Source organism: Clupea harengus, unplaced genomic scaffold (assembly GCF_900700415.2).
Source record: "Clupea harengus unplaced genomic scaffold, Ch_v2.0.2, whole genome shotgun sequence".
Taxonomy (NCBI): domain Eukaryota; kingdom Metazoa; phylum Chordata; class Actinopteri; order Clupeiformes; family Clupeidae; genus Clupea; species Clupea harengus.
In genome coordinates this window covers 17,740-35,000 of record NW_024879586.1, presented here as the reverse complement: position 1 = coordinate 35,000, position 17,261 = coordinate 17,740, and the positions used below count along the sequence as shown (strand labels likewise).

Below are 17,261 nucleotides of genomic sequence, written 5' to 3'. Positions count from 1 at the left end.
AATCATGTTTCTCTTCTGAAAGCTCTTGAAGCGGTCCTTGAGTAGGTTGCCCTCTGGCTGTAAGACAGTGTTACAACAAGAGATGTCATGAAAGGTCACAGAACAGTGATAGGACTGCTGATAGGACTGCTGTGGGCCCACTATCTTACCTTGAGTCTACGCAGGGATCCGGCTAACTCATCACTCAACTGCACCTCAAGATCAGGAGTCTGGAACCTGTGAAAAACAATGAGAGAACACACACATCCTGTAAGCATGGGCTAGAATGAATCTACTTGAACGTGGTAATTGTAGCGTGTATATGAAGTTGAGTTGAGCTGAACTGAGGAGTTTCTGTAATATGTTTGTATGTGTGCGCGTGTGCATGTGTGTGTATGTATGTGTGTGCGTGTGCATGTGTGTGTGTATGTATGTGTGTGCGTGTGCATGTGTGTGTGTATGTATGTGTGTGTGTGTGTGTGTGCGTGTGCGTGTGCGTGTGTATGCGTGTGTACGCGCCGCGTGTGTGTGTATGTGTATGTGCACGAGCGTGTGTATGTGTGCGTGTATGTATGTGCGAGAACAGTGTGGACTCACTTGAGGCGTCCTAGGCGGCGTGGCTGGGTGTGTATGTGCGCGTGTGTGTATGTGTGCACGCGTGTGTGCGTGTGCGTGCGTGCGTATGTGCGAGAACAGTGTGGACTCACTTGAGGCGTCCTAGGCGGCGTGGCTGGGTGTGTATGTGCGCGTGTGTATGTGTGCACGCGCGTGTGTGTGTGTGCGTGCGTGCGTGCGTATGTGCGAGAACAGTGTGGACTCACTTGAGGCGTCCTAGGCGGCGTGGCTGGGTGTGTATGTGCGGGTGTGTATGTGCGCGTGTGTATGTGTGCGCGTGTGTATGTGTGCGCGTGTGCACGCGTGTGTGTGTGTGTGTGTGTGTGTGTGTGTGTGTGTGTGTGTGTGTGCGTGCGTGCGTGCGTGCGTATGTGCGAGAACAGTGTGGACTCACTTGAGGCGTCCTAGGCGGCGTGGCTGGGTCTTCTCGGCCAGCTGGTTGATCTTGCGCTGGCTCTGTCTGAGGTGGGTGCGTGTCTCCCTCTTCTTCAGCTCCAGTTTGATGGAGCGCAGCTGGAAGAGCTGCTGCCGCTTGCCCGTCACCACCCGCGCAGTCATCCTCTCTTGCTCCTGAGGAAGCACACCAGAGCCCAGGTCAGAGGTCATCCTCTCCACCGCATGTGTGCACTAGCGCCTCCAGACCACAGGCTGGCCACAGCAGCAAGCTCTTCAGTACTCTTATTGACGTGCAAACACCAACCCTAACCACTGTCCTTGTCTGGTTCTAATGTTAGGGCCCTACAGACCGAGTTACAATGTAATAATCATCTTTATGTTTATGATGGCATAAGTAGAACCAGTTCCAGAAGTGTCAGTATCCACGGGATGTACCCAAGTGGTACGACACTTAGGGCCAATGATTTTCCGTTTCAAAAAAATGCATTTTCCGTTTCGCATTTGGTGAATTCCGTTTTTTTTTTTTCCGTTTCAGCTCATTTTGTTCACCCTGAGGTAGATTGATGGCTTAAAATGAGTGAATAATATGTGCCCTTCTTAGATTGTTGTTTGCCAGCCATCAACAGAACAGAAGACTAAACATTTTTTGTTTTAAATGCGATTGGGAAGACGAGCGCGTGAATGTGACTGAATGTGGCTTTAGCGGAGATCTGTGGGTCAACCGTTAAAAAGGGGGGCGTGGCCGGAGCAGAGTTCAGCGCAGACGTGACATTTTCTCAGTGGTTTTGTTCTTTAATTAATGTTTGTTCATCGTTGCAATCGTTGTTGTGTTTATTTGAAAGAAATATAGCCTTGCAGCCCAAAATACAGGGGAATTTGGGCGATTTGTATGAACAAAATGATGTTTCCGTTTCAAAGGTGCAATTCCGTTTCAAAGTGTTCATTCCGCGAATTCCGTCCGTTTTCCGTTATCGCGGAAAATCATTGGCCCTAGACACTGACACAATTGGCTATATGCTAGCACTGGCAGCAGGTCTCTTGAGGCATGAGGCAGTGAGGTTTAGTCACTGCACACCTCTGCCCACTGGGCCCCACTACAGGTGCTCATAGCACCCCACACATACATCTTCTTCTTCTTCTTCTTCTTCTAAAAACACATGCCTGAGCCTGCCTAGGTTGGGTTTGTGTACAGATACACACCGTAATAGAAACATATTATACATATTTACATTCTATAGAAAGTCAAACAGACAGAATGAACAATTATGTTACAGTTAAATAAACATCGAGTCATTTGGCAGTGACTTTAAAAGTACAAAGCAAGCACATTGACTACTCAGGAAGAAAACAGCAAAAGAACTGCGATGAGAAAAGTGTTCAAGTTTTGTGGGGCATTAAGGGCCAGGTAAGGAAAATAATCCGTTTTCCACGTCCATCACAGACATCTATATTTCACCTTTATTTTGTCAGCCTTCTCCTTCCTCCTCTGTTTCTCCGTCTTCTTCTCCTGCTGTGCACTGGGGACCACGCCGGTGTCTTCCTCGTCTTCAGCCGTCTCCCCAGTCACATCCTTCTCTTCCTCCTCACCCTCCTCCTCCTCAAGGAGCCCTTGAATTTGCTCCTTAAATGTGTCCTCCTGCAAATTATGAAGAGAATTCTGAATGATCAGTCCTTCTACTTGGCTTGACAGCTTAATAGGCATCATACACGAGTGTGGAAAGATGATGTTGACATGTTTGCATTATAAACTTGGTTCTGACCACAGTTATGGTAACTGCACTGCGAACAGTCCCAGTTGAACATCGGTGTTGGCTGTAACGGTGGCGTAATGAGCTGCGTTGTTTAAGCTTCAGTGCGCTATGCTGTTCTAGAGTCAGTGATCTTTACAGTGCTGTGAAGTTTATGGTGGGGATGGCAGTACCTCAGTGGCCAAGTCCTGACGATTCACAGCAAGCTGCTTTTCCAAGCGGTCCTCTGCCTTCACCTTCTTCACCTCTACGTCATGGGCTTCTTGCAACAAGGCCTGGACACACACACACACACACACACACACACACACACACACACACACACACACACACACACACACACACACACACACACACACACACACACAAACGTTGAGATGTTATTACTACAGCCATTATTCCTAGTCAAAATGCTGATATTACAAACTTTATGTTGGATTAAATAGAGCCAATAACACTGATGTTAAAATAAGAGCCTTCCACAGGGGCAGAGGAAGAGGTCTGTCGGGTCACCTGATGAGAGAAGAAGTCGGGGTTGTAGGAGCCTCCGGGAGCAATGACCTCAATGGCTGGAAGTTCTGACGGCTTTTCATTCAGTTTCTCTGGTCGCTGAAAACAAAACAAAATGTCGTCTGTTTCAATTACAGAAACAAACGCAAACTGAAAATAGAACACTCGACTCGCTCACTCTATCCTATCCTCAATGTTCATTCAATTCCTCACTGCAATCAAGTCTTTCAACACTTGCTCACCTTAACCAGCTTCTTTTTGGTCTGTTCAAGGTAAAAGCCATCTCTTGTCTCCACGGCTAGAAAACAGATTTACATGTCAAACATGACGACCCAACCCGACCCGACCCGTCATCAACAGAAACAGCTGCTCACTCACGTTGCTCTCCCCACAGGTCATAGTAGCCTCTCTCAGGGTTGTTGTTGGCAACAGGCTTCTCTCGGACTGGCGTTCCAGCTGCGTAGGCGGCTCGTCGAAGGCCCAGGAGCCTCTCCCTGCGAGAGACCACTCCTTTGGCTGCCAGGTGCTCCGCCTGCTCCTCCTTGCGGCGCAGCTTCTTGGCATTGGGCTGCTGGTGGGCGAGGATACTGAGGAGAAGAGAAGAGGACACGCCGATGAGACGCAGGGGAGAGGGACTACACAATCAATGTGTTCTCTCTCTGAGCAGATGAGCACTGGGCATCATCAACATGATTGGCCTCAGAACTACAGAAGAGTTTACGAGAGAGAGGCGAAGCGTAGGAGCATTCATAGCTCCTTTCCAGTGTCTCCAACATATAGGAGCGCTTCTCGTCTGTTGGTCGGTTTAACTGGACAAGTCCCCATAGATTTCCACAATATCAGTAAAGAATTCTACAGCTAAACAATAAGAAATCAAGCTTTTCATAGATTTAAACGCACTTCAGAAACTAACAATATGGAAATATCGGTTCCAACGATCAGTTGAAAAGATAAGACCCCTAAGAGCAACAGGGGAACAAATAAACACTAATCACAACTATCCCAGCTAAACTTTGTACATGCCAGTTAAACCCTCAGTTCCTAGGGAGCCATTCACTGAACAGCCCCCCGGATTCCAAGTCTGTCTTCACATTTCCGAGGAAATACTGTGAGCGCAAGGATGGAATCATCAACGGGTATGGCATGCTTGCCCCAAGTGCACAGAAGTTGCTGTTCATGGGATTCGAACCCTTGACCCTAGAGTTACTAGGCCTACTTCTTTACCAGCTGAGCTATAGAAGACCTCTTGTAACAACCATTAGCGTCTAATTAGGCACCATTACTACTATACATGGCAGACTATCAGCATTACTCAATTCCTCAACCAGCGTGATTTGGTCGTTGGCCTTCAGACCAGTGGCTGTTAGAGAACAAAAGGTTTAGAGGCTTCAATGCAAAAAGAGGAAAAATATTTAACTGCTTACTCTTTCGGTGCCGGGATGTGGGAGTTTGGCTGAAGTATGAGGTCTACCTTCAGGGGTCGCTGGATCTTCCTTCTCTTATTCTCTTCCTCACCTGCGAGCCGAGTGAAAGAGTGATCAAAACAGCGAAAACAACCTTAAACTTACCAAACAATACTGTTCCGTGTTTAAATGGAACAGTATTACATAATCTTTCAAACTGTGTTGATACCACGTACCTGTAGGAACAATCTCCTTTTTCTTTGTCTCCCCAATGTCCAGAAAGAACAAGCTCTCATCTGGTTTGTCTGCAATCAATCCCCTGAGAAGCAAAGGTACACACATAATTAAATCTAAAAGTAATTAGATGCTAAATAGATTTAACCGGGGCACTCTATGTAAATGTAAATGTAAATGTAAATGATCCTGCTGACATACTCATGGACATACGGATTCTTCCTAACGTCAACTACGTGTTGCCAACGTGTCCTTATACCGACTTTGCCACATTAACCACACAAAATGTCAAAGCCTAAGTATAATTTTCATGACAATCATATCACGCGGACACATTATATGACAACTGTCCAAGTAAAACAAAAATAACCAGTTATTTATTAGACATTAAAGGCTACTTGCATGCAGGCTATCGATAGCTACGTTGTATTCATGCTCACCCCGTGGCCCTCTCCTGAAGTCGCACGTCTTCCAAAAACTCCTCGACATCTTGAATGTCACTGTGTTTGTTCCAGCTCTTTTTCTTATTTTTGTTAACACGTTTCTTGCGACCAGCACCTAATTCCGAGTTGTCTGCAGAACTTTGAAATGATAAAAAGCCAGGCTGACTGGCAGCCACGCGTTTATGCTTTCTGGCCGCTGACATGTTGGTTGTCCTCAGGAAGGAAGGAGCAGCGATGATCATAAAAAAAAATTGTAAGTTAGGGTGTGACGTTACTAAAGCTACAAAATAACAGTTTTAGAGAGGTTTATTTTAAGGTGGTTAAAGATGGTTATTATGTTGGTATTGTGTCTACAATGTATGAATTAATTATTGACATAAACATAATTCACTAATACCCAACATTTACGAACATGAACACATACAATTATTGTTAAAATACAGCTCGAAATGAACCCGGCTTTTGTTTTTGAAGGTATTTGCATGGCTGCACTGCAGCACATCCGTTGTTGACTGTAGCTTCACGTTGCCGCAAAGTAGTTTCTTATCATGTCGAGTTTTTTTTCAAAATACCCTCGATTAAATATTCCTTTCAAACTCCTATTTGATGTTTTTTATATGATTTCGACATTATGGGATATTGTTTGTGCATCTGTGCCATCTAACAAAAAAAAGACTTGATATTGGACTTTTAAAGCAGATTTTAAACTTCATTTCCCACAATGCAATTCTTACAAATACTTGCCAAGTTCCGGGTGACATGAGCTGAGTTTCCGCGCGTTTTCGGATTTGGGACTGGCTGTAATGTTATAGTATACGAAGATGTTGATGGAAACAGTCGTCTGCAATTGTAGGCCAGGTTAAGTTGACAATGTGATTCTGTTAGAGTCATAACATTAGCGAGACATTCAATCATGTTGCTACCATCTGATATTGCGCGACTTGTTCTTGGTAAGACAAACTACTACCTCTTGTTTGTGCAGATCCCTCTCCTTGAGTAACGCTAGCCCGTTAGTTAGCCAAATGCTAGCTAGTCTTTGACATTGGTTGTTTTTTGGTAACGTCAACTAGTCACCCAAAGAAACGCCAGATTTGTTATGTCTTTAGTTTATACGCGGGAAACCTCTTTAAGGTACAGGAGTAGCACATCTTCAATGAGGGTGTGCCGAAAAGAGTGTCTGTGTATTGCAGCTAACTACTCTTAGTTAGTTTTTGCTGACATACTATGCTAATTTCTTTCTCGGGGTGCCACAGGCATCGTGTCCGATCGTTAATGTTAACTTTAAATTAGATTGCTTCTGACATGTTATCTTTGCAATCTGTTTTCTGATGGGCAGCAATGATGTTTAGGTTGCTATTGTTAACGCGACGACCAAATTGTTCAGCTACCAGATATACACTTCAATGTTGTAAACATAGCTGATGTGCGTGTACGTGCCAACAGGGTATCTGCAACAAGAGGGTCTCAGTGCCACAAGTAGAGCATTCGTGCTGGAGAGCCCCAATCTGAAAGAGTATGCAGAGCATAGTACAGAGGATGGATTTATCCCAGCCTGTGTGTTTGTAAGTATTTAAGAGTATACAAAAGTAGTGTTATCCGTTTGCTGTTTATGCTCAGTAACGTTACTGATGTGCACATAAATAAAAAAAATGAATGACCAAGACACTTTATGCCATTCGTTTGCAGTCTCTTTTTGGAAAGAACTTGAAAACTATTTTGAATGAATATGTAGCTGCCAAAACAAAGGGTATGTATTGAGCTCTGGAGACAACATTTTATGATTTATATTAAGTCCTAAATGTGATGTCTTGGATGGAGAGTGGAGAGTGAATACAAGTTTCCTTGTGTCCTGATTGTCTTCTCACAGAAATAAGTGAAGAGAATCAGGTTCCTGCCATGTTGACATCATTATGGAAGAAGCTGGATGTCACTCTTAATCAGATCAAGTAGGACATACTCATCATACTCCCATAGCTTGTCTCGGTCTGGGTTAGGGTTGACATTAAAGTATGTCTCATTTATTTTTTCCCTCAGATGTATGCAGAACTCTCCAATTGTCTACTCAAGCCAGAGGAGTAAGTAGCCTAATGACTTTAATCTACATACTTTATGACCAGTGTTCTCACTGTAGCCCCATATGTGTGTATACCACCTCCAATCCCCTTTGGAGAAAGAGGTCAGAGTGTCGTTTAAAGCTCAATCTGGTAGGTAGATCGGACTCGTCTTCAGCATGTAAACAAAACTGTTCCACACACCCTGTGTTGGCTAACTCACTGCTGTGTGGGATATGTTGGAAGAAAAAATGTTGATTTATCCTTCCTCTCCAAAAATCAATATGGATGTCATGCAATGAGGGACATTCCAGGTAGGATTTGGTAGAAACTGATACATTTTGAATGTTTTAGTTGACTTAGTAATAGATCATTTTACAGTGAGGAATGTGGTGTTGGTTTTGGTGCTCATTTTGTTTATAAATATATAAATATAATAGTTTTTGTTCATTTCTACAGTGCGTACAAAAAATGGCATCATGAGGCACAGGGCCCTGTCAAGCCCTCTGGCGTCTCCCATTCCTGGAGGTGTGAGTGTGTCCAGTCCCATCCCCACCCCACACATAGACCCAGGGCACTCCACCCCCGTGTGCATCTCCTCCCAGCAGCTTCGGCCGTCACCTCTGGCCTTCAGTCATTTTCAGGATGGCAGCCGCCTGTCCATCAACCTGAGCCGTAAGAATGAATAGGCAGTTTCTTTCTCCTTTTCCCATCCCTCAATCATTTTCATTGTAAACATTGTTTATGTTTGTGGTGTGCTATAGAAGAGTCTAGAAGAGGTAGCTCTGTCTTTATCCCATGGGTTATAGGGAAGTGATGATGTGGTGTATTACCGCCTTTCTTTTAGACAACACCCCACTGCAAATTATTGTTCCTGACCAGAGATTTACCCCAGGACCGTTATCCCCAGCACGCAGAAAGTGGTAAGACACTGGACTTGGCAGGAGCACTCGTTAGTGGGTTAACAGAATAATAACGAATGGTTGTCACTAGGGATGCACCGATACCGATACCAGTATCGGTATCGGTGCCGATACTTCGTTAAAATACTCGTACTCGTACTCGTACTCGTTGTTGAATTGCCGATACCAAGCACCGATACCACTCATCAGTATTTCACTGCATCAAACTGGCCGGGCTATGCTGACACAAAATGTGATTTACTGTCCTACCTGTCCTACCAGTCTCTGCCAGACTAGTAAGTAGCTTATTTGCCGTCTTGTGTTGCATTTGCTTGATGTTTGACTGTGTTAGGAAAGTTTGTCATAGTGTCAAAGTATTTCAGTATACAGGTTTCGCTAAATTTAGCTGCTAGCATCTCGTTAGCGATTAGCAATTCCGTTGTGCTGCCTTAACGGCGATTTGGGCTCATTTTAAGATAAATGACGACGACAGGAGTAAGGCACAGTGTAAGATCTGCACTGCTACAGTGTCGAGGGGCGGAAAGGAAAGTACTCTGTTTAACACAAGCAATTTGATTAAACATCTGAAGACGCACCATAGTGTTAAGTACACAGAGTTCACTGATGCTAGTGGCGCAAGACCGAAGCAACCAATCATAACTGACGTCTTGCAAAAGAAAAAAACGCGCACCCACACACACACAGAGAGAGAGAGGTAGAGAGAAAGACTGTGCCACATAGGTTAAGTGATTGTTCGTGTACTTGAGCAGGAGATTCTTCTGATCCTTTTGTAACTGAAATGTGCTCTTGTGCTAATCCAGTAATAGTTCTGTTCACTTTTTGTTAAGCAGACTGTGTTGTTAACTATGCAGCAAATTGAATTGCCTTTATCTGGTTATATTTGCATTTTGTCTAATGTGGTGATATTGTCTGAAGGCTTTTTTTGTGTGTTAAAACCAGAAAGCTCTGTTTATTTTTGGCTTGGGATAGCCTTCTGTTAATTTTGTACTATAGGCTTGACATAATCTGCAGAGGATAAAATAAAATCTGCCTCCAAATTAATTGCACTTTCATGGAGACCAAATCTAAGAAGTATCGGTATCGGTACTCGGTATCGGCAAGTACACAAATAAAAATACTCGTACTCGTATCGGTTTGTAAAAAAGTGGTATCGTGCATCCCTAGTTGTCACTGTGACCCCAATTTGCTTTTTGAATCTCAGCGATTCGCCAAGAAGAAGGGGGGGGTGCCTGGCTTCAGGGAGTGGAAGCACACGGGCCAGCCTGGTGACCAGCGGCCTTATTCAAGAAGGACAAAGCCAAGAAGTGGGGTCGGAGAATTTCCCAGTGAGTGTTTTTTGTTGGTTGTGTGTTTTTATGTTTCACATTTTAAACCTTTCAAATGTGTAGCTTGTAGGGGGATCTGTTAGCGGAAATGGAATATAGTATTAAAACTAGCTTCTAATGAGCCCTTCATATGTACATAAGGAGTGGGTCTTCTTCCACGGAGTCCGTGATGTGCGCCGCAATGTTTCTACAGTAGCCCAAAAGGGACAGACCAAAACACTGTTGCTATAGAGGGCCTTTCGCTTTTTTATAGCACTTGAGGGGGCATCGTATGTTCTTCTACACGTTTGGAAAGGGAGATCGCAATTCAGCAACCTCACCACTCCCAGCAACTAGATGCCGCTAAAGTCTACACACTGCACCTTTAAGTGACTTAGTCAGCAAAAGCTTTCATGTTTACTTGTTTTACTTTCACAGCAAATGGTAATAGATAGTGCCCGTGAGAAGATCCTGAAGGACCGTTCACTACAAGAGAAGCTTGCTGAAAATATTAACAAAATACTTGCCAGGTAAAAAAAAGAAAATTCAAGAAAATGGCCCTAGCTGTGCCAATCTTTAATGTAGATGCAGTTGTGCCATCTTTAATGTCAATCTTGAAGTGCGCTGTCTAAAATGGCTTCATCTTTGATTTCCTGCTTAGTGACAATAGTCCACAAGCTTCAAAAGCAGCATGCAGCTCAGTAGATCAAGACCCGTCAATTGATGAAATTCTGGGCCTCCAGGTAATATGCCTTTCCTTATCTGTTTAAACAGGCCACTGCCCTTCGCGAACAATGTAGTAGGGGCTTGACTGTTTGATCCTTTATGTAGGGGGAGATCCACATGTCGGATGTTGCCATTCATGACATTTTGGAGCAGACTGAGTCGGACCCTGCCTTCCAGGCTCTTTTTGAACTCTTTGACTACGGTAAGTCCTTAGGGGTAAACAAGGACATTTGTAGTGATCATTGCTGTCTTATTTTTGTCATAGTTGATGCCAAAACACAGTTGGTCCTATTTCTGTTTTTCTGTGGAAAGTGCGTTGACATTAAGGGGTTATGGTTAGCTGCAACCAAATGACTTTTGACTCTTCCAGGTAAAGGTAGAACAAGCGGCACTGAGGAGATTGAAGGAGGCCAAAGAGACCAGGACGGCGAGGAGATTGGTTTTGTGGAGGAGCTAGCTGATGTTGTTGACCCAAGTAATGGCAGTAGATTTACTCCTATTGTGGGTTTATGTGTGCACCCACTTTCTGTAGACATGAGCTCATAAACATGAACAAGACCATTCCTATTCCCCTGACCAAATGTCTTTCATGTTAAAGGTCCTGTGCAGGAAGACTCCGCGTCTTGTGCAGAGCCTTCATCTGCACCTAAATCAAAGACGAGAGGAGCTCAAGAGGCCAAGAACAAGAGGAAGTCCACCCCGTCTTCAAATGCATCCAAGAATCCTACTCCAATCCTTCCTTCAGCCCTGACTCCCAGACAGCCAGCCTCTGAGAACCTGGCCTCAGGCCGAGGGTCGACTTTGGACCCAAAGCAGAGGGGGAGCAGGAGGCACACACGAGCCTCTCAACACGCCTCACAAGCCAGCAAGAGCACAGCAGCTGAGGAGGAAGTGAGTATGGACGTAGACAGCCCTCTGGCACCTGAGACCGACTCAGTGCCTTTGACACAGGAAATGCCTGAGGCCAGCAAAGGTCAAAGTCCAGAACAGCCTCCAGCCACAGCAGGCAGCAGCCAACTGCTGGGAGCCACACCTGGCCTCCCTTTAAGCATTCTGGTCTCTGGAGCCACACCTGGCCTCCCTTTGAGCAGTCTGGTCTCTGGAACCACACCTGGCCTCCCTTTGAGCAGTCTGGTCTCTGGAGCCACACCTGGCCTCCCTTTGAGCAGTCTGGCCTCTGGAGCCACACCTGGCCTCCCTTTGAGCAGTCTGGTCTCTGGAACCACAGCAGGACACGAGGTGCAGCTAGAATCAGTGCAAGGGCAAAGTGCTCATCGCCCTGTAGAGAAGACACCAGAGGTGCTGAGTGGACCTCACACTAACAAAGAGTCTGTCGGAGAACAAGGCCCTCTGTCTAGCTCCCCAGTTAAGAACAGTACCCAAGGAAGGGAAGTCATCCAGAAATCCCAGTTGCCAGACAGGGTGAGGGGGTCAGAGGTCAGCTCTGTGCTCCCATTGGCTCCAGCTGCTTGTCCTGCTGCTGTGTCCTCGTCCTCGTCCTCGTCCTCCTCCTCCTCAGCTGTGCAGACGGACCCCAATCAGATAGTCTCTCTGAAGATCATAGTGAGTGATGAACAGGAGCAACCCTCCACAGATCCCACGCTCAGCCAGGCTGTGTCCAGCATTAGTGAGGAGGGCATCCCCACCATATACCTCTCCTCCCCGGCCAAGTCCCCAGCCAGGGGGGTGTTGCTGTCTGCCCCCAGCTCCGGGGTGACCCCTGAGGAGACAGTCCAGGCAGTGAGCTGCCTTCAGAGGACTGAGGTCAGTCAGGATGGCCATCAGCGGGCCCCTGGAGGTGCTGGAGATGGCCCCAAGGAGCCCGGCTTCTTCCAGCTGCTTCCAGCCAGTGCCGGCTTCAGTGGCCCCAGCAGCTACTTTGTAGTGACAGACCAGATGGTGCCAGGAGACCGCCAGTCCAGCGTGGTGGTGGTTCCAGGTGCTCCGGCAGTCCAGGGTCAGGTGACCACGTTGCCCCAAGTTCTGGCTACACCACCGCGGTCACGAGCAGTACCACAGTCTTACGGTGAGGCGCAACACTTTCTGTGTGTTTTGAGGTATTATAAAGTCCTAGTGCCTGCACTAGGGGGTTCAGGATCTGGGCTTTGTCAAGCACCATGACACAATTTCAACTGTTATTAGTGCTATAAGTTGAATTGAATTGAATTGAATTGAATTGAATTGAATTAAATACTGGTGGTGTTCTCCAAACCTAACAGGTTCAACCTTCATCATATCATCTCCAATCCAGTCCATGCTGCAGAATGTGGTCGTGCCCATGTCTGTGATGGGCCAGAGTAACACAGGGAAGTTCACTGTTGTTCCCAATCAGGTATGTGCTATCTGTTTAGTTTTATCCAGACTATTACCAAAGCAGTGTTTGGGACACTATGGGATCAATTTACGTTAAGGGCCGATAACGTTGATGCAAAGACCAATGTATGAATGTCTCTTACCCGCACTGCATCAGCTACTTATGCACTTTACGTAGCTTTGCGCAGCTTTGAAAAGGATCATGTCCTCAGTACACACGTTCTTTTTATCACTCCATGCAAGAACGAGAAAACAATTCTGAAACCCCCAGACCTCCGCACTGATCATATATACAGTCGTATGAAAAAGTTTGGGCACCCCTGATCATTTCCATTATTTTCATTTATAAATTTTAGGGCGTTTGGATCAGCAACTTCTTCTTGGACACAGTAATATTTCAGCAGTGAAATAAGGTGTATTGGATAAACAGAGAATATGCCATATGCGTCATAACAAAATTAGACAGCTGCATACATTTGGGCACCCCAACAGAAAAATCATATCAATATTTGCTAGAGCCTCCTTTTGCAAAAATAACAGCCTCTAGACGTTTCCTATAGCGTCTGATGAGTGTCTGGATTCTGGATGAAGGTATTTTGGACCATTCCTCCTTACAAAACATCTCCAGTTCAGTTAGGTTTGATGGCTGCCTAGCATGGACAGCCCGCTTCAAGTCATCCCATCTAGGATGGCTATTCCAGAACATTATACTCATTCCTCTGCATTTGTTTTTGCATACCTCAAGCGAGCGTGTTTGTGCAGAAAAGGCTTCTTCCGCATCACTCTCCCATACAGCTGTTCTTTGTGCAAGGTGCGCTGAATCGCACAGTGACACCATCTGCAGCGAGATGATCTTGCAGGTCTTTGGAGGTGGTCTGAGGGTTGTCTTTGACCATTCTGACCATCCTTCGCCCTTGCCTCTCCGATATTTTTCTTTTGGTAAATTATCATGCAGCCTCAGAGGGGTGCCTAAACTTTTTCATACGACTGTATAACATTCAGCAAGCGTATTATGTCATTGTAACCCCTTGGTCACATCATGGCAACTTTAACAGACAAGCCAGACATGCCATGCAGCAATAGTCTTTTGAAGTGTTAAGCGGTTATTATTAACTCCTTAAACTCTTTCAACTCAACAATATCAACGTAACGGGTCAAGTATCGTAAAATTAATGAACCTCTGTCTCAAGGCCAAATGCTATATCTTGCAATATTAGCGAAAGTGAAACTAAGTTATCCGCCCAGTGATTCGGATTCGCTCCTAAATGTAAGGGATTCTTTTGCGGTACCACAAGGTGGCACTCTTGGTGGTGAGGACTTTTCTGTACTGCTGCAGCCCTATTCAAAGCCATTTGGCATCAGCCTCACTCAGTCATTGATCATTGGCTGGCCTCAATCAGTTATGAATTTATTACAAATGGGCCCAATTGGTTTATCTGATAAGTTGAACTTATTATAAAATTATAAAACGTATAAGTACATTTTTTTTATTAAATAAGGGATAGGCCTGCTTTCGATCAAATTCTTTTTCACCAGGCTTTTTTCATCCTGCCACCGTCTTTGGATTTGACTTTGCAACAACATATTCCAATCAAAACAAACGCTTTCCTCAGGTTTCGAGTTCATTGTAGTACTTTCTGTCCAATTGCACAGATCTTGGATATGTATGACCTCATTAATAACCCTATTTTAATTGGTTGAGGCAGGGGGATGTCTGAAATGAATTAGACTTTGGCAATGGAGTGATTCTGTGATTACTCGCACACTATCTTTATGAATAGGCTATATTTAACATGCTAATGTTCAACGTGCTGTGTTATTACACAGCAAACTCTTAGATGCCATCTATCCCGTCTTTTTCTGACATGTTAACATGGTATTTGATGACCCTACTTGGTCTGATGGTCTTCATTTATGTGTATCATAGTTTTAGTTTTTTTCCAAGATAGAAAGAAAGATATTAATTCTAAAGAGATGCATCTTCAAAACAATTTTTGAAGTCACAGACTGTGTGTAATCTTTTTGAAGGTACTAACTTTGCCCTGCACAACATCTGTGGCCCAGCCAGCAGCCCTTGTCTCAAAACCCAAACTGGCCCCTCGACAGGATGCCAGGAACCCTGGTGAGGCTTTTTCTTGTGATGTTAGTGGGGAGAGGCTTTAGCATGAGATTGATCTGATTACTCTTTCTGTGTTTCTGAGGAAGCTATTAAGTAGCCATTCTCAACATGGCTTCTACAACACTATTCAAACTGAAACATTATGATAGTACAATCCAGCTGGGTTCATTGTTGAAACGTTCTAAAATTAATTATTTCAGATAATTGACTATTTTAATGGTGGTAAGCTATGAAAAGGATTAATTCCTTAACTTGTTGAAAACACTAATTAATGAATCTGTTGGTTTCAGGTAAAACAGTCAAGTCTGGTGCTGGTCCAGTGCAGAAGGCAGCGGTGCCCTTGCCCTTGCCTTCTCCTTCTCCTTCTCCTTCTCCTTCTCCTTCTCCCAGCACAGAGAGCATGAAGACTGGAGGCTATGTGAGGATGCTCTGCTTCGACCCTCCCTCTTCAAACACTCCAACCCCACCAGCAGCTCCAACAGCAGCCCCTGCAGCCAGCCAGAGTCCCACGCAGACCAGGAGCCCGGCCCCCACCAGCACCCCCCCCACTGAGAAACAGACCAGGAGCCCGGCCCCCACCACCCCCACCCCCACTGAGAGACAGACTAGTAGAGATGGGGTGCGTGCGCTCACCCCCAAACCCATCATCCTCGGAGGCAACAGGGCCAAGAGGAGGGTGGAGACGGTCCGGGTGGAGGACAAAACTCCCCAGCCCTTGGCCTTCATCGTCCCCCAGAACAGGGACTCCTCGGTGAGGGATCTATCGGGGGTGAAGGACATAAACACAACCAGCAGCAGCTTTGAAGCTCCCAAAGGGCCAGCAGCTGCCCAACAGGGGCCCAGCACACGGTCCGAGTCCAGGAGGAAGTCACACATGACGGAGAAACCGGACACAGGAAGCGCATCGAGCAATGTGGCCCTGAACACCACGGCCTCTGAGCAGTCACACAGGCACAGGACCGTGTCCAGCGGGGCCAAGAGGGACGGACAGGAGTCGGGCAAACAGGACACGGTTAATGGACAAGATGAGAGGCCAGCACCCCCACAGGAGGTCACTCCTGTCACCGCCAACAAGGAGAAGGAGCTGGAGGCCCACCAGGGGAGGGAGAAGGAGAAGGAGAGGACCCAGCTTGCCCCCCCGGCTCCTCAGGAGCCTGTCTCGATCACCTCCTCCCGGACCACTCCAGCTGCCTCAGGAGCACCCTGCAAGGCCCTGAGCAAGACCAGCCCGCTTACCAAACAAGCTGCCGAAATGCTCCAGGACATCCAGGGCCTCCACCCTACAGCCACCCCACCCAAGAAGCCAGGGCTGGGCTGCCTGGATATGCCCCTGCCTAGAACTCCTGGCCTGGGCCGCCTGCACGAGGACTCTCTGGATTGCCTCCGTACGCCAGGTAGGCAGCGCCCCGGCCGAGAGGCAGAGGGCACACCGCGCCACCTTCTCCCACCGGCCACGCCTGAGCTGCCCGCCTGCAGCCCGGCCAGTGAGACGGGCAGCGAGAACAGCATCAACATGGCCGCCCACACGCTCATGATCCTGTCGCGCGCCGCACGCACCGGGGGGCCGCTGAAGGACAGCCTACGCCAGGAGGAGGCCGCCGCCCCCACGGCCGTGTGCAAGAGCAAGAAGCGCAAGCCCAGCCCTGCTGACAAGAAGGAACATCCAGGCGCCTCCAGCAGCAAGAAGAAAGCTAAGGTGCGTTTAACCCCCACAGCATCTACAGACACAAACAGTCCTGCCCTTGTGTGATGACAAGCTTTGATGAATATTTATATGAATGTGTGAGGAAGTGAATGAGTTTTGCAAAGGGGGTCAGTTTTAATAGCCGATGTTACAGTGTTCTCTTTTCTCCCCAGAAACAGAAGAGGCTGTTGGATTCTTTTCCAGACGACTTGGACGTTGACAAGTTCCTGTCATCACTGCACTATGATGAATGAGGACTGCTCCACAGCTGCAATGCTCTTAGTGGACACTGTAAACCATATATGTGTTATGAGCATTTTGCTGCACAAATGGTTTGGAAGTGTGAATCACAATGCTGTATAAAAAAACTAAGTTTTTCTGGTTGTAATACAGTGGATGTCTCATATTTAAAAAACAGTTGTAAATACACATTCATTTAACTTTGTATTAAATGCTCTGATTTTTAAATGGTTATCACTGTATTTCATTCTGTGAATATAACAAAGTTGCCTCGTCTGAATGTTCATTTCTTAAAGGACATTCATGTATGCAAAAGCTGTAACTGAATCATCTCATTTCAGCACTTAATATGGTTTTATGTTTTTTTTTTTTTTTACCCTTGAACCAAACTGGACTAGACTTAACAATAAAGTCCCGTGGTTCAGTAAACATGCCATGTTATTTGGGCTTTTGGAACTAGAATAAGCGTGCTTTGGGCTAGAATAAGCGTGCATGTTTTAAGCAAAAGGAAGGTGGGTGGACACAGCGTAGTCAATTAGATAGGACAGAACAGGTGTGATGAACCCTACAGTC

The 17,261-nt window shown here is 46.0% G+C and overlaps 2 protein-coding genes across 2 annotated transcripts in view; one reads left to right on the top strand and one right to left on the bottom strand.

Moving 5' to 3' along the window:
* nop53 (NOP53 ribosome biogenesis factor) overlaps window positions 1-5,563 on the bottom strand; it is a 6,300-nt gene extending 737 nt beyond the window's left edge. The window contains exons 1-11 of the mRNA XM_042704081.1: window positions 5,326-5,563; window positions 4,888-4,970; window positions 4,673-4,763; window positions 3,627-3,835; window positions 3,491-3,546; window positions 3,252-3,347; window positions 2,912-3,013; window positions 2,447-2,626; window positions 989-1,164; window positions 150-216; window positions 1-57 (exon numbers count right to left, since the gene is read on the bottom strand). The exon at window positions 1-57 is cut by the window's left edge and continues 20 nt beyond it. Coding sequence (XP_042560015.1) covers window positions 1-57; window positions 150-216; window positions 989-1,164; window positions 2,447-2,626; window positions 2,912-3,013; window positions 3,252-3,347; window positions 3,491-3,546; window positions 3,627-3,835; window positions 4,673-4,763; window positions 4,888-4,970; window positions 5,326-5,531 — 1,323 coding nt within the window. The 5' untranslated portion in view covers window positions 5,532-5,563. The remainder of the gene's footprint in view (window positions 58-149; window positions 217-988; window positions 1,165-2,446; window positions 2,627-2,911; window positions 3,014-3,251; window positions 3,348-3,490; window positions 3,547-3,626; window positions 3,836-4,672; window positions 4,764-4,887; window positions 4,971-5,325) is intronic.
* Window positions 5,564-6,063: 500 nt separating this feature from the next.
* On the top strand, window positions 6,064-16,916 carry npat (nuclear protein, ataxia-telangiectasia locus). The gene is made up of 18 exons (XM_031573307.2): window positions 6,064-6,278; window positions 6,772-6,890; window positions 7,015-7,075; window positions 7,196-7,274; window positions 7,363-7,403; window positions 7,839-8,054; window positions 8,227-8,302; window positions 9,504-9,627; window positions 10,045-10,136; window positions 10,268-10,349; window positions 10,438-10,534; window positions 10,703-10,807; window positions 10,931-11,427; window positions 11,506-12,358; window positions 12,552-12,664; window positions 14,674-14,767; window positions 15,055-16,460; window positions 16,622-16,916. Exons 1-18 carry the CDS (start codon window positions 6,242-6,244, stop codon window positions 16,700-16,702), a joined length of 4,173 nt encoding a protein of 1,390 aa, XP_031429167.2. The 5' UTR covers window positions 6,064-6,241; the 3' UTR covers window positions 16,703-16,916.
* Window positions 16,917-17,261: the final 345 nt, after the last annotated feature.